The 24576-nt window shown below is 39.2% G+C and overlaps 2 protein-coding genes and 3 non-coding genes across 19 annotated transcripts in view; 1 reads left to right on the top strand and 4 right to left on the bottom strand.

Annotated features, from left to right (window-relative positions):
- The window catches only part of RFC4 (replication factor C subunit 4), a 28385-nt gene that overhangs the window by 3169 nt on the left and 640 nt on the right, over positions 1–24576 (top strand). For 3 of the 6 annotated variants that reach the window (XM_073359248.1, XM_073359246.1, XM_073359247.1), the window contains 8 exons: positions 4003–4082; positions 7053–7172; positions 8072–8215; positions 8494–8614; positions 9970–10095; positions 11940–12020; positions 14045–14161; positions 16817–24576. In XM_073359248.1, the coding sequence (XP_073215349.1) occupies positions 4003–4082; positions 7053–7172; positions 8072–8215; positions 8494–8614; positions 9970–10095; positions 11940–12020; positions 14045–14161; positions 16817–16912 (885 nt within the window). In that variant the 3' untranslated portion in view covers positions 16913–24576. The remainder of the gene's footprint in view (positions 1–4002; positions 4083–7052; positions 7173–8071; positions 8216–8493; positions 8615–9969; positions 10096–11939; positions 12021–14044; positions 14162–16816) is intronic. The other 3 variants (XM_073359249.1, XM_073359252.1, XM_073359251.1) reach the window with 3 other exon arrangements.
- EIF4A2 (eukaryotic translation initiation factor 4A2) overlaps positions 211–24576 on the bottom strand; it is a 28262-nt gene continuing 3896 nt past the window's right edge. For 4 of the 10 annotated variants that reach the window (XM_073359235.1, XM_073359244.1, XM_073359242.1 and 1 more), the window contains 7 exons: positions 24467–24576; positions 23928–24071; positions 23355–23492; positions 22874–22963; positions 22378–22457; positions 9191–9311; positions 5729–5889 (listed from right to left, as the gene is read on the bottom strand). In XM_073359235.1, the coding sequence (XP_073215336.1) occupies positions 5776–5889; positions 9191–9311; positions 22378–22457; positions 22874–22963; positions 23355–23492; positions 23928–24071; positions 24467–24576 (797 nt within the window). In that variant the 3' untranslated portion in view covers positions 5729–5775. Of the gene's footprint in view, positions 759–5728; positions 8309–9190; positions 9312–19811; positions 20620–21449; positions 21558–22377; positions 22458–22873; positions 22964–23354; positions 23493–23927; positions 24072–24466 lie in introns of those variants that run through there. The other 6 variants (XM_073359236.1, XM_073359238.1, XM_073359237.1 and 3 more) reach the window with 6 other exon arrangements.
- On the bottom strand, positions 23046–23173 carry LOC140917806 (small nucleolar RNA SNORA63). Its single transcript, XR_012160998.1, has one exon. It is a non-coding gene; the product is annotated as a small nucleolar RNA SNORA63 (small nucleolar RNA).
- On the bottom strand, positions 23689–23869 carry LOC140917830 (small nucleolar RNA SNORA81). The gene has a single exon (XR_012161020.1). It is a non-coding gene; the product is annotated as a small nucleolar RNA SNORA81 (small nucleolar RNA).
- Positions 24292–24420, bottom strand: LOC140917807 (small nucleolar RNA SNORA63). Its single transcript, XR_012160999.1, has one exon. It is a non-coding gene; the product is annotated as a small nucleolar RNA SNORA63 (small nucleolar RNA).

Below are 24576 nucleotides of genomic sequence, written 5' to 3'. Positions count from 1 at the left end.
TAGTCTTAAGAAAAGAAGACTGAGGGGGGACCTGATAAGTCTTCCAGTATTACAAAGAGGATTGTGATCAATGTTTTCCATGTCCAGTGAAGACAGGACAAGAAGTAATGGTCTTAACCTACAGCAAGGGAGATTTAGGTTAGATATTAAGAAAAAACTTTCTAATTATGATGGCTTCTTGAGGTCCTTTCCAGCCCTACATTTCTGATTCTGTGTTTCTGACATTTCCAGCTTTCTAGCAATTCTAAAATCAGCATCTCTATTGTATAACTTGGAAGCTTTACTGATTGGTGCTCTCCCCTCAGTTTCTGTTGTCATAATCCTACAAGATTGGAAGAACCACAGCTACCTTGATGTTCTTACCTAGCTATAGTCTGTACTTTTGAATGTTAAACTTTGAAAATTTGCTGCAGAGGGAAAAACAGGGTTTTTTTTGTTTAAGTAAACTTTTATGAATGGACTTCTAATAATTTTTAATTTATTAATGCTTCTAAGGAAGGCTAAGTACAGTTTTACTAAAACCACTTAAATAGCAAAGGAAGCTTAAAGGTATTGACATCTTAGTGAAGTGTAGATATAAAATAAATTGTGAGAACGAGAGCAGTTCTTGAGGGTGTTTCTTTTAAAACACAAGTAGTTAAACAGAAGTAACTTGTAAGGTGCTGTGAAGAGTACTTTTAATTTGCATGTCTGTCGCATTGCTGGGGTTAGCTACAAAATGCTGTGATCTATATGAACAGTTGCCATTTTTCTTCTACCTGGTGTTTGAGGAAACAAGTAAAAGGAATATGAAAATGTAGCCAGCAGGGGGCTGTATGTCTGGGCTTTGGATCTGGGATAGTCTCCTCCTCCTCCTCCCCACACAGACAACCTTTTTCTGCCTTAGTGAAGTTCTAGATAAAGATCACTTAGAATTGAGAGGATAATTTCATTTTCATGATCCACTAATGATTCTGAACTGACTGACAGATATATTGGTTTGAAGTTGTCTTTTATGATGTGGACATATTCACTAGGAATTATACTGAATAAAATAAGTTTTCTGTATTTTTTTCAAAAAGGTTTTGAATGACTTTTCCCTTAGATGCTACTTGAATTGGCAATGTGGAGGGTGAAAGCTTTTATATCCCCTTTGTCTAGAATTCCATTCTTGGCCAATTTTATAAATATTTCTGAAATTATCAATTTAATCTGTCACACGTGACATCCTATTTTTTTAAAATAAATACATAAATTGTAAACTTTGTGATGCTTAATTTGTTTTACAATTGTGTAAAACCAGTGTAATAGATTAAAAAAGTATGTTCTTTAATACATGCCAGTAACTCAGGTCAGTATAGCTAATGCTCTTAAAATCTAGTAGCAATTCTACCATATTTTAATAACATTACAATTGTATTGAGTATATTTAGGACCTATTAATGTCAGTGAGAAATGAAATGCTTTCACTACTTGTTATAATAGTGATACTGCAGTGCATAATGTTACTTAGGTGGTGGTTGGGCAGTTCTATTTTGAGCAAAGCTATTTAAATATTTTATGGCTCTTTGACCAGCTAGGTTTCTGGGATTATGATCCTAGTACATCAGTGTTGAAAGGCTGAAGTATAACTCCTATTTATAGTTATAGGTTTTATATTTTGTTGTAGTTACACTGCTCAAAACCAGTAAACCATTAGAGGGCAAAATCATTTAAGTAGCTTTAGTTTAAGAATTAACACAACTTGGCAGTTCACATATCTAAAATAAGCAAAGATCTAACACTGCAATAAAAGACACTTCTGAATTATTTAAACCAAAGCCTGAGACTGCTGATGTTTGTTCCAGACTGGATCCCAGTGAATTTGGAGGTATGCCTCTCAAATGACTTTCCTGGCCACAAACGCCTGTTACTCTCTCCATCCCATGCTGCCAGTCAGTACTGCTATGTGGCGGATACCAAGAATAACTAGATCAGGAGTCCTTAAACTTAATGTGGACTATGTCTAAATAACAAAATGGTTTTGTAGGCCACTTCCCCTCCCATCTGCTGTCTCATAACATAATCTGTGGTAAAGTTGACTACTTCCCGGATATAAGGTGGTTTTTAGGTAATGCAAACTGGCGCCATGTGAATAGCCAGCACTTCATAGACCACCAGTGGTCCCTGAAGGCATTTGGGAGCTAAGTCAGACCCTCCCAGCAACCTCAGTTTATAATGACATGCAGAGGGCTGAGCCTAACTAGTTGTAGTGTATGAACTTTGTTTCTGTCTTCAAGGACTTGAGTAGTTTCTTTGTCATCATTGCAGTGCCTGGCGTGGGTAAGAATAAATAATGTAAACCATAATAATCTGGCATGCTCAGTGCTCTAACTGGGTCTCTGGAGGCTGCATATTAGAAGGCTCATTGTAGAGCTGCCGTTTCAGTTTTCATCTCCTCTTGTCCAGCTTTTGAGAATGTGCTGTGTGTCAAACTTCCTGAAACTGACTGAGGATTTGCATTATGATATGTAATTTGCCAGTAGTTGTAACAGTCCCATAATCCAGATAAGATGCCTACAGGTATCATAGCTTACTACTGGCAAGTGCTGAAACCTGCGTGGCTGGATCAGGTTACAGTTCTGCCAAAAATACTGCCACTACGTTATATAAAGGATTAGGATATACTTTGTAAGGCAGCAGTGTAAATGCTGGTGATAATTTTGATGTGAAACTGAAGCACAAACAGTCTAGAGTATGGATTTAGTGTATTTAAGTGGAATTAGTAAAACGTGGAATCTCATTAAAACTCTTACTAAAGCCTATTCACAGGACTAGCAGAGAGTGGATTAGTGATTTTTGGGTCAAATTACTGTGTATGTCTCCAACACAAAGGTCTGCAGTGTGTCTGACTGCCAATACAGTGCTCTTGTCTTCAGTCATTCACTTATGAGAACTAACACTCACAATGTTTCCCCTTCTCAGTACAATCCTAAAACATTCTGGAGGATGTTGACAATTATGGTAGATGATCAAATATATAAAAAGGGTGTTTAGTCTTAAATTTGACCTAAACTTAAGCTGTTAAACACAATACAATACACAATACAAACACTAAGTAATTATGTATAACCTTTGGATTCCGTCAAAGGCATAACTTCTAGACAGTCTCCCTTTTAGAGGAGACGAGGGTTTATATGTTTCACACTCAGTTTTATTTGTATAGAAAAATTTACTTTCTCTTTAAAAAAGCGTCCCCTCCTAAAAAGTTTTAACATGATGACATCTGAATTCAACCTATAAATTCAGTTCAGTGTTTTTCATATACACTTAAGCACTTGAAGCTTTATATAAATATCTATATTTAAATACATGGTTTTACTGTATGCAAATCTATTATAACAACATAGAACGCTTGATATGTACTTTAATTATGGGACTATCTAATCTATCTTTTAACAATTAAACATTTTACTTCTGTGGAATAGATGTCTTTTTTTTACAAAGCATCTATCTTTTTTAAAAAAATGTATTTGCGACTATAAATATCAAGTCTGACTGAGAAGCTCAGCCCTTTTTTGTTTGTTATGGGTTGGAAGGGACTCTTGTGTCCTAGGGCAAAAAAAAAAAATGCGTAAGTGCATAAAACAAGCAGCGCATGTACATTCCAGGTAGAGCCATTGCAAACCTCCCCCATGCTGTCATAGCAGTGTGCCTCAATCCTGACCTGAAGACACTGTATCCAAGTACCCTCACTCAGGAGGGTATCACTTTTTGATAGAACATGTGTTAGTATCATAAAATGCCAACTTGTTCACATATCCTTATCACTAATGGGTTGGCTTGTGTTCTTTTGACTGTTAGCTACAGTGCCTAATGACCTAGATGTTGAAAGCCTTTGTATTGCACAGGCATCCAGTCCCTTTTCTCTCGCTCTACTATTGAACTCCCAATAGAGCGTAAAGGGTGAAGTGACATTTCTATACATTAAATATTTTGAATTAATAACTTGTGCTGTAAAACATCCCTTTTCTGCTACTACAGCTTCCCAATCTCTTGTTTTATGGCCCACCTGGAACTGGAAAGACTTCCACTATTTTGGCATTAGCCAGAGAACTCTATGGGTAAGTTGGAATCTAACTGTATTTACTAAGTGTTCCAAAAGCTTGCCACCCTGTGACCCTTTTAGTCACTACCTGCTCCAATTTTTGTGGTGTTCTAGTCTATAAGAATCTAATATTGAGTTGAGCCTTCTCTTTGTTGCTTGTGTATTCCAAACTTGTATTTCTTGGTGATAACAGATTTCCCTCCTCACAATATTACATTTAACACTAAACCACTTAAGTAAAATATCTGATGTTATATTAAGGGAGAGAGCAGGGATGGGAGTTTTTGTGGTGTTCCATTTGTCTGGAAATCCTCCTCACCTTTGAAAGATTTTCTGATATCTGTGTACTTGTCTGTTACACCACTTTGTGTTCACACCAGGGTTTTTCTACTGTCTGATCATATCACTGGACTCTGACTATGCTGTCTATTGATGAAGCCTCAGTCAGTGCTGTGATTCAAATCATGCAACCATGCCCCTTCAGCAATGGTGAACCTAGGTGGTTTCTTCATTTTCTTTTCTGATTTAACATTCTTATAAACCCTAGTGAAACTGAAGATTGATATTGTTTTTAATGTTTACACAAAGATAAACAAAAATCCTTAGTATTTGAACTTGTAGTGCATTTTATCTGTAGATCTCAATGCACTTAACAAAAATGGATAAATGTCATTCTTGCCATTATACTGTTGGGGAAACTAAGGTGCAGGCTGTGGCTTCCCTGGGAGTCTAAGGTAGAAATAGAACCCAGGTCTACTGATTCCCAGTCACTGGACCACAGTTGTCTTCCCTTCCCTACCTACCTCGTAGGGTGTTGTGAAACTTTTATTGAGCTAAACTCTTAATGGGGTGACTATGGGAAGGATCTGAGAGTGGGGAAGAGGAGGAGGGCAATTGCTCTTGGCCACTTTTTAAAAACTTGTGATATAGTAGATAATACAGCGTGTTCTATTCTTCCTTAAATTCTGTGTGCATTAATTGATTCCTTTTTTGTGGCTTTTGTGATTTTTTTTTTTTTTTTTGAAAGGGTTATAACTCAAGTTGCGGTGGGGGAGGTTTAGGTTGGATATTAGGAAAAACTTTTTCACTAGGGGGGTGGTGAAACACTGGAATGCGTTGCCTAGGGAGGTGGTGGAATCTCCTTCCTTAGAGGTTTTTAAGGTCAGGCTTGATAAAGCCCTGGCTGGGATGATTTAATTGGGGATGGGTCCTGCTTTTGAGCAGGGGGTTGGACTAGATACCTCCTGAGGTCCCTTCCAACCCTGATATTCTATGATTCTAAAATAAGAGGCTTGGCTGACCTGCATTCAAATCTAATGCCACAGGAATCTTAGCTGGTTGACTGCTTGTGTGAGTTGCATAGCATCTTTTGTTCTTCTTCTTTTTACTTACCCAAATTCTGTAGTGTAGGAGAAGAAAGAACTACCAATCTAAATTAACACTAGGAAGAAAACTCCTAATTAGTATTCAAACTCCTCTCTGAAGCATAATGACAAGTTTCAGAGTAACAGCCGTGTTAGTCTGTGTGTATATATTGTCTTCTGCAGTTTCCACGGTATGCATCCGATGAAGTGAGCTGTAGCTCACCAAAGCTCATGCTCAAATGAATTGGTTAGTCTCTAAGATGCCACAAGTACTCCTTTTCTTTTTTCTCTCTGAAGCGTAGATGTTTCAGGTTCTGCAACCTTACAACTGTTGATCGATCTTGGCTAAAATGGCCTGTTGTGACTGATGTCCTGTTTTAGCTGCACTTTCTGTATCAAATTAAGTCTTCTAGCAGCATAGCTCCTGGAAGCATGACAACTGCAGAGCACTGTTGGTGGCTGCAACAGAGGATTTTACAAGTTACTGTACAACTTGATTTACAGAATATTTGTGGAAATAGACATAGCACAGAAAAATCAAGTGTCCTTGACCTTGAATGCTCTCTCAATGTTTTTGCCTGGAGCAGTGGTGTGACTTCATGTTTCAATTTTTCCATAGTCTAGGGGACAAGGTACTTGGTATAAATAGGGCTTCTGTTTTCAGATTTTTGGGGTTTATTAGCAATTTGAGTTTTATGTAGATGTCCAAAAAGCACAGATCTCTTTGGGTCTCTTTATATATTCTGTAACGAACAACCTTTGTAATGATTCCTAGTGCACTTTAACATAGTACTGTTTCAAACTCCATTATGTTAAAGCGCACTAGGGAACCTTTAGTGCGCACCAGCAGGGTCTACACAGACTGACTAATGCGTAACACATTAGTGTGCTTTGGAAGTCACAACCCCAGTCCTCATTACTGCTGCATATAGATGAGACCTTAGACACAGATGATGGTTTCAGATGGTTTTTGGTGTTTACTGTGTAAACACAATTTCATATCTTATATTGGGGGAGTTTATTGGTGTTGTTAAAACTGAAAATCAGAAGCCCTCTGTATAAACTAGACTATGGAATTCTAGACTTTTACAGGACCAGAATCTTAATGAACTCTTAACATAGGCTCTGCCGTTAGCAGGATAGTTACTGTAAAGCAGCATTAATAATACTACAGATTAAAATCCTCACAAACCTGAATGGTTACTGGATAATTTATAGATTCTAATGCCAGAAGAGACCACTGTGATCATCTAGTCTGACTTCCTGTATAACACAGGCCATAGAACTTCTTCTCCAAAATAATTGTTAGAGCATTCTCTTTAGAAGAACATCCAATCTTGATTTAAAAATTGTCAGTGATGGAAAATCCACCACAACCCTTGGTAAATTGTTCCTGTGATTACTCTCCCCATTAAAAATGTATACCTTATTTCCAGTCTGAGTTTGTCTAGCTTCAACTTCCAGCCATTAGATTGTGTTATACCTTTCTTTGCTGGATTGAAGAGCCTATTATTAAATATTTGTTCCCCATGTAGATGCTTAGACTGTAATCAAGTCACTTGCTTGTAATAAGGCATTACAAGTGTTAGAAGCTCATGTAACATGTTTTGAACTCTTCACAGACCTGAATTGTTCCGACAGAGAGTTCTTGAGTTAAATGCTTCTGATGAACGTGGAATACAAGTGATTCGAGAGAAAGTGAAGATATTTGCTCAGCTAACTGTGTCTGGAAGTCGTTCAGAGTAAGCAAGAGATCAAAGCCAACTATCTGATGGATTGTATTTCTCAATGAAGGGTGTCATAGATTCATTTAGGTTAATTTTAATTGCAGAGTTAAGCTTTGAGTCAGTATGGAATAACTGAAGTTAGAGCAAAACTGCAGGCCAAAGGGTCTTCCCCTTCTCATCCATGTGCAACTTGCTGTAAAGTCACTGGGGAGAATTTGTATGGATACCGGATGCAATTCCAAAAAATCTAGTCTTACACTGAATTACCAAATCTACATGTGACAGCAAATGTTGAATGAGTGAATAGCTAGTGTAGGAACAAATTTCATAGCTTGTGATTTTAAAAAAAAAAAACACCCCACACCTCTATCTAGTGTCCATAACACAATGTGTATCATACAAAATCTCTATCAGTTGATAATTGGTTATGGAGATTCTGGGGCTAGGGAGAGGCCCATATGGATGAGGGAGCAGAAGAGTGATTAACTAGAGGTAACAGAAGCCCAAGACTAGCTGGAAGGAGAAATAGTCTCATCTCATGTACTGAGATAAACCTGCCATTCTAATTTCTAAATTTTAGAAGATCCTGCAGGGATTAAGGAAGCCTGCAAAAGAAGGAATTAATTGAAAGCATGAATAAGAATTTTAGCAGAGGAATCTTGCAGTGTTCTCAAGTGTAAGGCTTGGAGATAAGAAATGTGAAAATATTAATTGCCCTTCCTATAACTGCTAGTCCTTTGGCAAATGGTAGATAAGCAAAAGGTAATACATACCGCTTTACTTCTGCTCTTTTAATATTACCTATAGATAGTGGTAGTACTGTGCAACAAGCTTTGACTTTTAAATATTAATGCACATATACTTGAAAACAATGAACTCTGTTTTAATTGGATGATGGGCATTTATTTTTTTAGTGGTAAGGTTTGTCCTCCTTTTAAGATTGTGATCCTGGATGAAGCAGACTCTATGACTTCAGCAGCTCAGGCAGCCTTGAGACGCACTATGGAGAAAGAATCAAAAACGACACGTTTCTGCCTTATTTGTAATTACATCAGCAGGTTTGTGTGGTTTTCTTTGCCTTCCCAGGTTTTGTCTCTACTACTGCAAACTTTTCTGTTTAACTTGTAGTTTGAGAGGAGTTAGCTCTCCAGCTGTGGAAATAAATAAAAGATCTAACAAATCTGAAGGGTTTGATCTGCAATTCATTTTTTATCACTAAGGTGTTACAATTTGAAACTCTATTTTGCTTTACTGCTCTAGTAATCTAAGCTGATAGATTCCTGAGGAGTTCTCTACATAGACTCATCAATATTTTTTCCTTCCTCCTTTCTTCTAGGATAATTGAACCTTTAACATCTCGATGCTCCAAATTCCGTTTCAAGCCCCTGACAGATAAAATCCAACAGCAGAGACTACTGGCTGTTTCCGAAAAGGAAAATGTGAAAGTTAGCAATGAGGTAGTTTTATGGTCACTTATAGGTTCATTGCTTTATCGGGTCGTCATAATTACATTGCAGTGAAAGGAGTAAATAGGCATTACCCATGCCCATTTTGCTTGGTTATAGCTATTACTAAACATAGTATATGAGCTAATTTTAGTATTATCCTAACTACACACATGGGGTAACGGTTTCAATGACCAAGGCCGGAGAAAAGTCTGTCAGAACAAGGATTAGAACAGTCTGAGTTTCTGGTTCTATGCTCAGTCCACTAAAGTGAAGCCATGTTACAACCTAGAATTGTCACAATATCAATATGAAGTTGTTAACTTTAAATAGAAAATACAGGATGAATGCATATTGATGAATACATCCCAGGTTTCACTTATTATTCAAGCTTTGTGTTTCCCCTGTGAATTTTTTTATACTAGCTAACATAGGTGACATCCAGAGAATTACTACTACTCCTATCTGACTTATAGCTCCACTATACTAGGTTTAGAAACATCCATAAACTTGCTTCAAAATGAAAACCCTCTGAATTCACTTAAATTAATGCAGAACTATAACTTTAGAATATAAAGAACAAATTACCTGGTATAATGAGCACTCTTTCCTCAACAGTAGTTTTCTGCTCAAGGTGACTCTACAGCCAGCTGATGTCATGCTTGTTACATCCTTGTATTGAAGCAAATGTTGGTTAAGGTGAACATGTCTGGAATAGATAATGGATTTGATTTGACTACTCTGGGGGAGTGTGTGCAGCAGGGAATGTGCTTCAACACATGCAAGTGAAGACTAAACCTTACTGTTGTGCCCATGAGTAACCATTAGGTATAATTTCTTTGCACTGAGTGGAAAATTCAGTCCTCTTGTGCGGCAGCTCCCTTATACCTGAGAGATGGGTTAGGGCATGGGAGGAGACTAGTCTGAGACATGTGTTAAGCATGATCCCTACAATGCAAATGAAGTGTTTAATTGTCCATTACCCTCTTTGCCCTTGCTTCAGCTACAAGACAGGAGTAACTTGCAGGGTGCTCAGCCCTCTGTTCATTAATACAAGATCAGGTTTTCCTGATCATTGCTTTCTACTGTGAGCTTATTTTCACAGCATTCTGCTTACCTTACATGCAAAGTGCAGGATCGATCCTGGAGTGCATCCTTGTTACAGCTTCTAATATAAATGCAGTGTATGCACATACATCTCTGGTATTTATATGAAATGTTAAAGGTTGCTTTGTGACTTCCTGCATACTACTTTGTCTGCAGCCTTGGGCATCACGTGATATTTTTTTAAATCACTTTTGCCCACAAAGTGTACTCGATTTTTAACTAACAAAATATAATTTGTCATTTTTCTCACTATTCCTCAGGCAGTATCTTGTCTTGTTAAAGTGTCAGAAGGAGACTTAAGAAAAGCAATCACATTTCTTCAAAGTGCTACTCGATTAACAGGTGGGAAAGAGATCTCGGAGAAGGTTGTCACCGAAATTGCAGGGGTAGGCTATCATGATACATGATTTTGCTTAGTTTCTCCTGTGACATTGTGGTTATGGTCAGAAAAGTGACTATGTAAACATTTCATACTCTTACTCAATACATCCCTTCCCTAAATCTGTTCAGCCACTTCACGATTTCAGTAACTAATTTTTACTCCAATTTGTTCCTTATGTAAGATACTATACTTAATATTGAAAATTAATTTTCAATTCTTAGTCTACAGTTGTCAAATGACAAGTACCTGCATTTAGCAGTAAACTCAGCGATATTGTACAAACAGAAAAATTAAGTATTTTCACTTGGTAAGACTTGTAAGTTTAGATTTTTACTGTTAAATTATTAAAACTGAATTTTTAAATACAAATTACTTTAATCAATTATGCACTTTATTTTTTGCACATCATTTAGGTTGGGCATTTGAACAGATAATTGCACTTTCAGGTTCTCATGCACTAGCACAGTGCTGCAAAGTTTGGTTTGGAAATACTGCAGGGGAATGGCTCAAAGAACCATTCTAGTTCTTGTTTAACTTACACAAGCTGACTGTGTCCCTGTAAGTACCTGTGTGGCTTTTTGTTTGTAGCAATTTAAGTTTTCTCTAGGATTACTAGCTAGGGAATGCTGACGGGAACAGTAGAAACTTGAGGGAAGACCAAATTACTAAAATTTCAGTATGAAAGTGTTGCTATGGCAAAATAACACTTATCTCCTCAAGCAAGAATAAGAGCAGAGAGGAGCTGAGAAGTGAATAGGATATTCATATTGGACACTTGGTATTTGAATTATATGTGCTACCCTCCTAGCACAATTTCACTAGCCCTTCTGGAGCCATGCATTTTTGCCTTTTGAGAGGAAGGGAACAGAACTGCTTTCCAGGCATGTTTTTCAAGTCAAGTTTAAATAAATCTTTTTTTCCCTCCAGTCAACTTCATAGAAGATAATTAGTTTTTTATATCTCTAGCTATGCAAAAATGGCTGAACTTGCACTTTCAAAATACCATCCAGTTGAAATTGAAGAACCTGAAAATCAAATATTGTAATGATAGGGAAAGACCCTCCAATTAATGTTTGTGCTCTTGTGAGCATAAAGCTTCAGTTTCAACATAATCTGCTAAAAATCAGAGGAACCTAATTTGCATCTAGGTAGTATAGTTAAGATCTTGCTCCTATGTTACCGTTGCAGACTAGTGGTAGCCTTGGTACTGGAGACTTTCAAAGAAATTCCATGAGTGAAGAAAACAGTTTGCGGCTTCAGGCTGCAGGAATAATGTGTCCAAAGAAAAAGCTAATAGTGCTTTCTGAGTTAAATGACTGACTTAATCTGTTGTAACAGTTCTCCTCTCTTCTGATTTGCTGATTGATCTAGTTGCTTCAGGCTAATTTTAATTGCTTGTTTTCACATATCCATGCTGCTTAATATGGTAGAAACTAATTTGGTGTTCCAAACCATAGGACCCTGGAAAAATATATCAAGACTGATCCATTTGTTAAAGTAGGTGCCCCACGTAGTCACACTAAAATAGCTTGGTATCATTCACAGTTCCTAATATCAAGAACAAAATACTAATATCAATGCATACTTCTCCCCATCTCATATGATCTTAATATCAAACCTATTTGTTTGCTCAACCTTTGCCTGGGAGAAGCTGGTGGGGAAGCATGTTATCTATGTAGGGACAGTTCTGGAAACTAGCTGTAGTGTTTCTGAGTCTATACTTACCTGTTCTGGTGGTGAACTGGGGTCATGGCATAGTCAGCAGTTAACTTTTAAACTCTAAGTTGTAAATGCACCCAGACACCTGGACAGTATGTGCATGCTTTGTATATGTCACTTCTGTTGTAGGTTGTCCCTAAGGAAACAATTGATGGACTACTATCTGCCTGTCAAAGTGGCTCTTTTGAAAAACTGGAAACTGTAGCAAAGGTAGAGTTGCTCGCATGTCTTCTCTCATTCTTTAGTGTGAATTCAAAACAATTGAAGTGTGGGGTTTTGGTTTTAAAATGATATGCTGTTGGCTCTGAGCTAGCTGTAGTGGATAAACTTTAATAGCACTCCTGTTAGCAGGTTGAAATTGAAGACTATTTGCTGAGGCCAATTTATGGTGCAAATGTAATACAAGCTTCCTGACCTTAATCAGTCAAGTGACCTAAGCCTTGATCTGAAGGAGAGCACTTCTTTAAGGTGACAAGAAATTTTTCCCTGCTAACTTGACCATGGACTTCTGAGTTAAACTGACAATATATGAAGGTGTCCTGCTCAGTTGTGGAGAATAAGAATTTTTGTGAGGCAAACTCAGCTCTTCTTGGATCTCCTGTGAGACCACTGTCTGCTGAAGACTGTGTTACCAAAATGGGTAATGGTTTGAAGTGTCCCGAGCCTTTGTTTCCCAGAAGCTGGGAATGGGCAATGGAATGGATCACTTGTTCTTTTCATTCCCTCTGATGCACCTGGTGTTGGCCACTGTCTGAAGACAGGATACTGGGCTAGATGGACCTTTGATCTGACCCAATATGGCTGTTCTTATGTCCAATCTATGATTTCAGCAAATTCATCTTCTACTGATCACCACCAACACTTTTTTTAGACCTCACTATTTCATTCATATTGTCTAGAAATAGTATTCAGTGTGTACCACAAGAAATGCTGGGTGTAAATGTCTAATCTGTGGAGAGTGCCTTCAGTTTTCATTTTCTCTGTGGAACACTGTGGGTAAGCCTAGCTGGCAAACTGTAGTGAATACACTTCACTAGAAGAAAAAACAAACTATCTGTATATAGGTTAAGATTAAAAAAATCTAACTCTGCTAGGTCATATATTTTTAAAGTAAATTTTAGTTCCCCAGCACTTCGTTGGGGTAGAAGTCACATTTAAAGGGGACCCAGTCACTAGGCAGTCCATGATCTGGAGAGGAGGAGGGTGTATCATAGGACTGGCAGTGGTATGAGCGGGGAGTCCCCTTTTCTCTCAGGAGGGGCAGTGTAGGTAAACCCACTGCACTCTTACCAGGGTCCTCTAGGGTGGTGGTGGCATGGCCTCCCACAACAGTGAGGCTTGTCATTAACAACCCTTAGAGATGCATGGAACAGTTTTTTTTTTTCTTCTAGAGATATGGGAGCTAGTGCAAATATCACTGCACTGGTTAAGCACTGTCAATATTTTTCTAAGCTTCCTTTATCACCATAAGTTTTAGAACTTAGTTTGTAATGAAATTGGATTGACATAATCATGTGACTCCAGGACATGGCACTCTAGGCATGGCCCTGTAATGCCTATGTCTTAATCAGGCCCTGATTTGATCTGTTGCAATATTTCAATGTGGTAGTACCATCCTCCAAATTCTAAATATTACAGATTTGTTTAAATATCTAGTACTTAAAGTATAGTTATTTATAACTTACCATATACAGCAAAACAAGACTGCCCCTCTCCTGTTTGATCCAGAAACTACTACTCCTACTTGCTTGGCTGCATGAAACACTGCTCAGCACCCTTTCTTGCCACCCTGTGACAATATTTATGTATTAGATATGGCACAGACAATAGCCTCCTTACTAAAAACAGTGCTTTTTATGAAGTTAAGAAATGTTAAGGAAGCTTTGCAAAACTCTACTTGCCCACGACAAGTGATGTTATGTTGATTGAGTAAACTACAGGGTTTTTTATAAATATGAAATAAACTCTTCTGTCTTGGTTGGTAAAGTTCATGACTATTTGACAGCTTGGTTTAAGGACCTTTTTCTTGAAAACTTGCACTTTATTGAATCAACAGGAGTTTATGTATCTCCCTAACAGAAGTCACAGCTTCAAAGTGGTCTTAATGACTTGATAGTGTCACTTTCAATATTACTCACCCCCACCCACATGTTGATTACTATGATTACTACTACTTAAAAGCTTTAAATTCAGACTACTGCTACCTTGTTTCCATTCCTTCTTCCCTGTTACAGAATCTGATAAATGAAGGGTATGCTGTTGCTCAGCTTATAAACCAACTTCATGATGATATTGTTGAGAGAGAGGATCTCCCTGACCAGCAGAAATCTGTTATTGCAGAGAAGCTTGCTGTAAGTCTCCATTAACTTGACTTCATCTGTTAGTGCAGCAGTTAACTAGTACTGGTGCTCCCTACCCATGCTTCTTTCCCCTGCCCCTCCCCCAAAATACTTACCTCTGGCTTGATCCTGTGTGCACCACAGCTGTTTGGGTCTCATTCCCTATCATGTTCTACATGTATACCATTAGTCTGGAGCTTGCCAAATTGCATTAGGCTGAAAAGAAGTTGAGGTACTGGTTAATGTGGATGAATTCTTAATTTGGTCAAATGGGTACATTTCCCTAAAAAGCGTGGGGTGAGGCATTGGTGCATTTAGATGCATTGAGATGCATTGAGAGGATATAAATGTTCAAATTAGGTAGACATCTCTAAAGGAATGTAAATGAACAGGAGACTTTCCTGTGTTATGGCAACTTGAGATCTTGTGCCCCTTCTTGATTATAAAAAGGTTAAACTACTTCTGATGAGACAAATATTGAGCTAATCACTTCTTGAAATATATCTCGATAAATAAGAGATCAAGAGATGTCTTTTAAACTTTGTTGATTTGGACCAAATGCCTCTTCCCTTGGGTTGATTAACTCCTGTGTCAGTTCCCTGGAAACTACATAAGTTGCGGCTTGCTCTCTTGCATAACAGGGAACCCTGCATGAGTTCATGGCCGCACAGCAGCCTGAGTGCCACGCAGGTGTTCAGGGAAGCTACCCAGCCAGGACTTGCTGGGGGAGGGGCACCCTTCCCCAGACCCAAGCACCTATGCTGCAGCGCTCAGAGCTGCTGTGACGGGGAGAGGTGCTTCTCCCCACCAGCCCAGGTGCTGTTGTAGGGGGGGGGGAGCAGTCTCTCGCCACTGTAGCCCCAGGGTAGCTTGAACCCCAAACCCCTCAGCCCCACCCCACCACATGAATTTTGTGCACCAATATGGAGGTGATGTGACACATCACCTCTATATTGGTGCACATAACAAAACTCATTCCACATGTGTGTGGGGAAAAATTAGAGGGAACACTGGCTCAAAGTACTGTGTTCCCCTTGCTATGGTCAATGATGCAGCACCTGTGGAGGTGTGGGGACTGTAGCTCCCTGGTACTGTTAATTGGAATCCCAGAATTTGAGTTAACTTTTTAAAGTTCTTTGCTGTAAGAGGGAGGAAAAGTGCTGAGGTTCTTGACATCTTCCACCACAGATCTCAAACCTTTACAAATTAAAAGTTGTTTCTCAACACTACTGATAGAGATAGGCACCATCTTTCTACAGTTGAGGACAGATAGTGGGCACTCAGAACTGAGGCATAGAGACAAAGATGAGATGCCAAAGATCAGTCTGCAGAGCTGTAATTCAAACCCAGATTTCATAATTCCCGGTTGAATGTTCTAATTCAATCTCATTTCCTTATTCAGATGCATTTATTTAAACAAACTTTGTGAACTAGAACTACAACTTCCTAAAATGGACTAAAGGTGGTGTTTGGACCAAAAAGGAAATGACAGATAAGCTGTTTAATCAATATGGCATATGTATGGAGGTGTGCTTGCTAAATTCAGTGAGGATTGTTACAGAACTGTTGTAAGTGCTAGCAGCTAACTCGTATCTTATGAGTAGTCACTGTTCATGGGCTGAAGTTGCAGGGTTCATGGAGAATCCCTTGAGTTCAGTTCCTTGTAGAGAAGGGGGAGACAGACATGTACCAGGAACCCTAACTGTTTCGCATATCCATTGCTCATCAATACAGAAGCATGTTCCCAATCACATCGATCCTGATCTGCATATCTGTCGTTTGCAGTACTGTAAATTGCAAACAATGGATATGCCAACCGATGTGAATCGGAACATGTTCCCCTATTGATGAGGGACTGATCTGCCACAGATATGGGTAGTCTGTGGCCCACCCACTTAACATCCAGGCCCACCCTCCTGGAATCCTAGCTCTGCTCCTGACCCAGCGCTTGCCCCACACCACCTGCCCAGTGCTCCAGATGGGGCTTGCCCAGCTCTGGTGCTCCAGCTGTGGAGCGGGGTCAGGGGCTTGCCCCACTCTGCTTGCCTGGACCTCCTGTGAGGGAGTGGGGTTGGGGCAAGGGCGCTTCCAAGCCCCCAACCCTGCTCCCTGGCTGGAGCAGAGCAAGTGCTGGGTGGGCATGCAGGGGTGCACATTTTACATGGCCCCCCCATTTTTCCAGGAGCCCCTGGCCTGAGTGTCTATCTCTCCCCTCCCCCCCACCTGCTGGAGGGGGAGGAGAGGCTGCCAGATCGCTCTCCCATCATTGCCTGCCCACGTAAGTGTCCCCTCCTGCCTACCCCACTGCTGTACCAATGGGTCCCTGGTATACGTTGTTTCGGTATCCATGACCCTTTTCAAGAACACCAGCTACTGTATACTAATGTTAACAACAATGAAGCAGAGAACATGGAAACATTCCCAAGAAGATGCATGTAACTTCTGTCTGACCATTGTTGCCTACATGATGGGATGGTGCAGGAAACAGAGCCGCAGCTCCACTTCAAGCTACAAATCTTCACGAATCTCAGTAGAAATGTCAGTTCTCAGCAGGAAAACTTATCTGACTCTTTGCAATAGCTACTCCCTCTCCAACTTAATCAGTTTCAAAGCACTGAACCTCTTTCCAATTTAATGGGATTGTTTATAACTTGTCTCTATTTGCAGGAGGTAGACAAATGCTTGACGGATGGTGCAGACGAGTACTTGCAATTGATCAGTCTCTGTGCTGTTGTGATGCAGCAGCTAACTCAGAATGGCTAGTTCTTCAGGGAGAAATTGTGCCAGCTGAATTTCTCACTTCTGATCTTCTGAGTGATTTATTGATGTTGCTGTTCTCTCAACTGCAATCTGTACATCTATTTTTGTGGTTTTGTAATAATAATATTGACTGCCAAACAACTGAAAAAATCATTTTAGGAACCAAACACTTGCTATTTTGATATAATCACTGCTTCACACTTGTAGCTATACCCCATCATTCATAGGGCTTGAAAGACACAGCTGGATGAAGAATGAGCAAGGGCTGCATGCCACTAATTGAGTTCTAGTATGTGCTGTCCCCTCATAGTGGTGGGGGTCTTGGAAATTTAACTATCATAGCAGCTAAAGATGCAGTAGGGTGTTAATTACATCAGTCACTGCATTCTACTATGCAGACTCCTAAAATGTTACTTAAGCTGTTTGTCAACAGTGACAGGAACAACTGTCTAGTTTTAACCTGTACTAAGACAACTACCCCTTCTATTTTTTTTAAACAAATCTGTTGTGTATGGGTGTAAATCCTGCAACCTGAGGGGGAACAGATGCCCCTTAATAGTTGGAGACACCTACCCCTTGAAAACATAACTCTGTGGGGTGAAATTATACATTTTCTTGTATAAAATACTTTTAATATTAAAATTTCTAACCCTTATGAACTCCTTACATGCTTCTTTGTTACATATTTAACAGCCTTGAGACTACCTAAAAGTAGCTTATATAGATCAGTGGTTCTCAAACTTTCTTTTTGCAGACTACTTAATATTTCCAAATGTTTGTACTGTTAGCTAACTCTTGTAAAGTGCTTTAGATAAAAGTGCTCCATAAAAGTTATACAAATAAAAGCACACAACTCACTTTAATAGCAGTAGTCTTACATTTCTAATGTGACATGCCCTCTCTCCCCTGCTGCAGAGCTGAGACTGGGAAGGAAGGAGGGTCTCCCCTTGGAGCTGGGGGAAGTTGCAGCCCTGCACATCCAAAATTCCCCCCCACCCTCTTATTCTACCTACTCTCTTGTTCCTTCCAAGGCCACCACTACTTGTGTGAGGGGCTCCACTAATTAGGTGGCTTTTCATTCTCTTGTGTGGTTGCTCAGGTGTGTACCTTAAAAGGAACTACACCCAGGCCACCTGAATGGAGCTTATGGACACTGGTTGTCTATGGACCACAGTTTGAGTACTTCTGGTCTGTGAATACCTTTTTAAAAGAAATGAAAGCTTTTCCTTAAGTGCATGGGTGTGTATACTAAGTCTTTCAATGGTGTACAAAATTTATTCTGGAGTATGGGCTGGATATTTAAAAGTATGCAAGTACCTAAAGATGCAGCTAGGTGACTAGTAGGATTTTCAGAAACATTTGGCTCCTATAAAACCTCCCATCAGACTATTTTCAACATTGAGCAAAATTTTGTTACACTACTTTTACATGTAGAATCCCTCCATATTTTGATTTCAGTAGCCAAATAGGCTATTGTTTTAAGCTGCTACTTTACCTTAATTGTCTTATACAGTGTTTTTAGCTGTTAGTCCCAGGATGGTTGAGACATAAGGGGGAGGAGGAAATATCTTCTTAGATGAACTTTTCTGGTGAGATGTGCTTGTGAGGTTATACAGAGCTCTTGCTCAGCTAATCACTGCAACACTTGCAAGTTCAATGTCCACATGGCTGAGTCTGCAGCTTCTCACCTTGCTGTATACTTTCCCCTTCCCTGTACAGTTCTACAGCCAGAGGGCCTACATTAGTCCCTGCTTCTTTGAGCAGGTGGAGAGTAAGTTGCACATTTACCCAGAAGCAGCCCATAGCTCTTTAAGGGGACTTGAGGCTGTAACAAACCCCAATTCCACAGAAAGGACAACAGCTCTAGGTAATGCCAAACAACTTTGTGGTCTTCATAAAGTGTCACTAGCAATGCAGCAACAAGGAATAAGATTCCCATATTGTGATTACAATCACCTTCTTGCTTACTGACTGCTCAAGCAGTCATTTGACTATATAGGGCAGTGGTAGAGTAAGTTAAGAGTAATAATGCTAGTTTTATTCAATATGCCTCTTAAAGAAACATTCAAAACAGGTTCTCAAACTCTACTGCGGTACCTTCTGACAAGATAGACCCCAGGAGTGGGGAACTGAAGTCTGAGCCCAGCTGCTCCCAGGCAAGGGGAGCTGCAATCCTGAGCCCTGCAACTAAGGGCTGAAGTCCTCAGCCTTTGGCTCTAGGAACCTCATCACAATCTGGGGCCTACAGACCACATAAGGGGTTCATAAAGGTTGTCATTGCTGGAGACCCATGGTTTACAACATGGTGGCTACAGCCTAAGATTTCCAAAGGGGTATGTACCTCCATTTGCAATTTGGAGGTCCATAAATGAAAGATTTAAAACCACAAGCACTTGTCTGGACTAGGTTTTTTTAGTACCAGTTTTACATTGTAGCTGCACATTTGCAAAGCCCTACACTTAACAGATGGCTCTATTACAAGATATTTAAATTTGAGATTAAAAGCCATACCTATGTAAGCTATTTTAGTGTGATGCACTCTAATAAGCATTTGCAGATGTACAAATTAACTGCATGAGGCAGAGAAGGAAAAGCTTAGGACTTACCCATAGGCAGTGGAGCTCTTCCCCAGTGGGGAAAAAAAACTAGTCTTTAGAATGTTTAGCTACTTACTAGCAAGTAATTTAAAGAAAAGAAAAAGCTTTAACCTGATTCTCAGGCTACTTATGGAGCCCTCTAGTAGCTGCAGAAAGGAAGGTTAGGGTAACCAGCATTGGTGATTATACTCAAATGCAAAACTTAGGCTGATCTTATTTCTCCTCCCAACACTAGAAATCTGATCAAAATGATTACCTCCACTCAATGACAGACACTGTCAGTCAAAAACTTTTACACTTTGAAAGTGAATATAGAAGTATTTTATTTAACATTCAAACTTCATTAAGACATGTGCAATATGGCAATTTTACTGGGTTTAACCCAAACTAAGACAAATAGTATGATTGCTTGCTTGCTGGGGCTTAACAGGGTCCAGATCACACTTACCACTAATTAAATACTTTATTGAATAAATACATACCAAACAAAAACACATTTTAATACTCTTTATAAAAAAGTAGATATTTTAAAGGCCTTTCCAATTCAATCTAAAGTATAAGTAAAACATACAATAAAGGAAGGTATGCTAGTTTAACATAATTGGCTGATTTTATACAGCACTTATATCTTTTAGTCCATAAGTAAATTATCAAATGATAAAGAACATCTAATACAACCACTTCTACTGAACTAGGAAATAAATTTCTAATGAAGAAAAAATTTACAGACCCCATGACTTTCCACCCAACCCCAACAGTCTAACCCTAAAGTGGATAAAGCCAATGGCTTTCCCCACAAGAGCTCACGACAAAATGTCGTTTTGCTTATCAAAAATCTGTATTTCAGATCTGTTATGAGCATTGAGACAAGATTCAATATATCCCCAAAGAAAGAAGCACAATGCACGTTGTGAATCGCCTATTCAGCAACAGCGAGCACTGCATTCAAAAAGCTCTCATCCCAGGGATTAAATGAGATCAGCCACATTCATTGGCATCTCCTCCACTGTAGTATTGTAGAAAGTCTCAATATCCCGAAGAATTCTTTTGTCCTCTTCAGTAACAAAGTTTATAGCCACACCTTTCCTGCCAAAACGACCACCTCGTCCAATTCTGCACAGAACAGAAGACTTTTTTAAAATGTGTTTTTCTAAACGATACCCTCCTATAGGAATTTGAGAGACATTTTACGGCCAGTATTATATAGGACAACAGACTAGATTATCACAATGGTCCCTTCTGGCCTTATCTGCCAAAGGCCAGTTTATCCTTATTTACAGTACTAGATACTACTCAGTGGTATTTGGCTAAGAAAAATGAGCAGTTAGTGCCAACCTTAAGAAATATCCAACCTATAGAGAGCAGTAGAGAAAGATTACTGTTGTGCTGCAAAATAATCTCAGTGTAGCTCTTCTTGGTGTTGTGATATGAACTGCAAAATCATTTCAACCCACCCACTCTTGCACCTTTGAAAATGGCTAGCAATGAGACTTACATCCAGCCACCCTCATCCATTTCCCAAGCATGGGCAGAGCTTGATCAGCCTAGCACAGGTAAAATGTTCAAGAATGCTAAAAAATATCAAAGTCAGCAACAGATGTACTCCAATTACATTCTGTAATGCAGAACAATAAATGTTCATATTTCATTGTGAAAACAAGTATTTTTAATTTAAGATGCTGTTTTCAGTGGGAAAACTTATCAGTTTGACAAGGAAACCCAACCTAAACATCACTGCTTTTGTATACCAGTTTTAGGTAAGACACTGATTACACCACCACATTAGTTTGAGTGAGTTGACAGCCCACCACAGTTCTGCCTTCCTTCATGGAAAACTGGACAATGTGAAACACCTTTTCTGTAAAAGCTAAAATACACAAGAATGGCTCATGACAAAACTTAAAGTGAATAATCATGACAAAAGAAAACAAATATATAAATACCAACTCGCTCTTTATTCAAACAGTGTGCCGCTTACGAATCCACGTCCTAAATTAGGTCAACGCCGTTTCTGAGCACCATCTTGTGTCATCAACTGCTGCTATCGACTCCTGTATTTTTTTACATCAAGTAACAGAGTACAATTTACTTCATTTAAGGACAAAGCCACTAGAAGTATTTAACTAAAGCTAGGGAAACAAAACTGAAATTGCTACCAGAAAAAAAAACCACAGAAGAAAGAATCCCACTGTAGAGGAACCACCAAGAAATAAACAATGAAGGCACAAAACATAGCACAATTAGACCTCGGAAGTCAACATATTCTTACTATACCAGCTGAAGTTGCTAATATGGAAGCCTACTAGCTGAACAGCAGCAGCAACTCAGGAAAAATTAGCTATGGCCTAAAGCCATAAGATGTGGTGGACAATCTTTTCTAACTGCAGTGTTCATGCCAAGTCTAGTTCCTGATTTTTGGCAATATCCGAGACTCCACAAGATATACTGCAGGAGGTACTAATTCAGCAGCAGATGCCAATTGGACTACACTTCAGCAATGAATGTATCAGGTAACAATGCTAAGACGGACTAAGACATCTAAGTTTTCCCACTGCTTTGTTTCATTGACTAACCAAGAAGCTCTGCCCCTCCCCCATTTCAGAAATGTTGTGGAAACAGCTGTACCAGTCAGTGCTTAGTGTTTGATATTTTAGATAGGTATGCCCTTCTTGGAATGGCTGGATACACACACTATTCCAGTTCTCCCCCCCCCCCCACCAAGTGGAATAAGAAAACCCAGAGCAGTGGGTGGGTTTGTCCAAGTTATGCAGATAGAAATATGTACAAAATAGGACGCAAGTTCTTGTGATTTAGTCTGAAGCAGTGAAAAATGGGAGAAACATTCAACGATGTAACACTGCAGCAACTAACCTGTGAATGTAGTTTTCACGATTGGTCGGCAGGTCATAATTTATAACCAACGAAACCTGTTGCACATCAATGCCACGAGCCTGGAAGCCAATACAGACTCTTTAATACAAGCCCACATATTTTAGAGAAAGAAATTTACTCCTTGTTTTGTTGACCACATTATAGTGATGAACTACAACCGTGTAGTAGCCCATAGTGGAGTGTAGTCTTTACTCTTCCAAGAGCTTAAGTGGTTCGGTTACAATAACCTTCACCAAGTCAAGAAGCTTTTGGCAGCAAGTGTGAACATGCTAAACTAAAACACTGGGGAGGTGCAGTATTAAGGTAATTGGATGTTGGGGGGCATGGATCAGTGTTCACATCGCACTACCAATCAGTAACCCAGCCCAAGCTGGGGAAGCTAATGGTCCAACCAGTGGACTGAATTCGGTGATGAATTCTGGTCACATGCCACCTGAAGCACATTGCGCATATGCTAAGAAGATTGGATAGTTACCAACAAGTCAGTAGTGATCAAGACCCGGCTTGATCCTGATCTAAACTCTCTCATGATAACATCTCGTTCCTTCTGGTCCATGTCACCATGCTGGAGAAATCAAAAATGAGAACTTTTTACAATCTCAATATTCCAGAACAGAGAAAAAAAAAATCTGTTTTCTTATTTTAACGTGTATGAGACCAAGCGTCCCCATCTGCTATGGGATCAAGGCAGGCAGGGATAGTATGAAACATTTTGCTTTGAGCAGGGGGAACGACAATACAGCACTTCACAGCTACATTGTAACTTAACCTGCTTCTCGCTTTAGTTCTAGGCACCAAAAACTGGGGCTGTTTAGAGTTTCTGAATCCATCTATTTCAACACTTCTTTAGTGGGAACGATTCTATCATTGCACAACTGAAGTGGAGATATATAAAGCAGTCCCTACAAGGTCACAAGCATGAGATGTCTTAGATAAAACGAAGAATCAACTCTCACCAGAGCAGAGACCGTGAAGTCCCTTGCATGCATTTTTTCTGTAAGCCAATCCACTTTTCTCCTTGTATTCAGGAAAATAACAGCCTGTGTAATGGTCAGTGTCTCATACAAGTCACAGAGAGTATCCAGCTTCCATTCCTAAATGAATTTGCACATATTTAGGGAAAAGTGCCAGGTAATTCAATTTGTATTATCTAACAAGTTCAGTTACTAAGAAAAATCTAAATATGGGAGGGCAAGAACTACAAAAAACCCCCATAAAATTAACATTTCAGTATCTAAGATTATGTAGCTACAACATGAAAAATAAGCATTACATGCATGTTTCCATGTAGATTATTGCACCAAATCTTAAGACATAGGACACTGGACATTAAGAAAGAGGTCCACCCAAGTCATTTTGGATCTAGTGCATATTTATTCTTCTTCTTATGTGTACTCTGCTAGCATTACTACAAAAACCAAGGCCCAGCCCTGGTTTCTGTAATTTTAGCACAGTGCTTGAACAAGAAGGTGGAAAGACAAGAGATCTTCTAAATACTTCCAGCCAAAGGAAATAAAGTTAGTACCTACCTCTCTTTCAACATTAATATAGAATTGTTTGATGCCCTCAAGGGTCAATTCTTCTTTCTTCACCAGAATACGTATAGGATCTCTCATGAACTTTTTGGTCACTTCCAAGACATCCATAGGCATTGTGGCTGACAGCAATACAACCTAAGAGATACAATTTTAGAAGCATTTTCTTACACTACAAATTGAGAAGAAAACACCAATATTCAGGTACTGTACTAACCCTAATGAGACCAACACCACCAACATCCAAGAGAGCAGTTTGTGCAGTGAGCACTCAAAAGCAGAGAGACCACAGTTAAATATGATCATCAATTGATAAATATTGAAATTAATCTCACACTGGTAAGTGAAGACAGATTACAAGTACGAGACCAAGCGTCCCTGTCCACTGTGGGATCAAGGCAGACAGGAATAGTATGAAACAATTTATTTGAGCGGGGGGGGAACGACAATACAGCACTTGACAGCTACATTGTAACTTATCCTGCATTTCTAACAAGCTATTCATTTTAGTTATAACTAAATTCTGATTTTACCTGAATATTTGTGCTTAACTTTTGAAAAATTTCATAGATTTGATCTTTAAATCCACGGCTCAACATTTCGTCTGCTTCATCCAAGACAAACATCTTGATCCATTTAGGTG

Source organism: Lepidochelys kempii, chromosome 9 (assembly GCF_965140265.1).
Source record: "Lepidochelys kempii isolate rLepKem1 chromosome 9, rLepKem1.hap2, whole genome shotgun sequence".
Taxonomy (NCBI): Eukaryota; Metazoa; Chordata; order Testudines; family Cheloniidae; genus Lepidochelys; species Lepidochelys kempii.
This window is presented reverse-complemented; position numbering and strand designations above follow the sequence as displayed.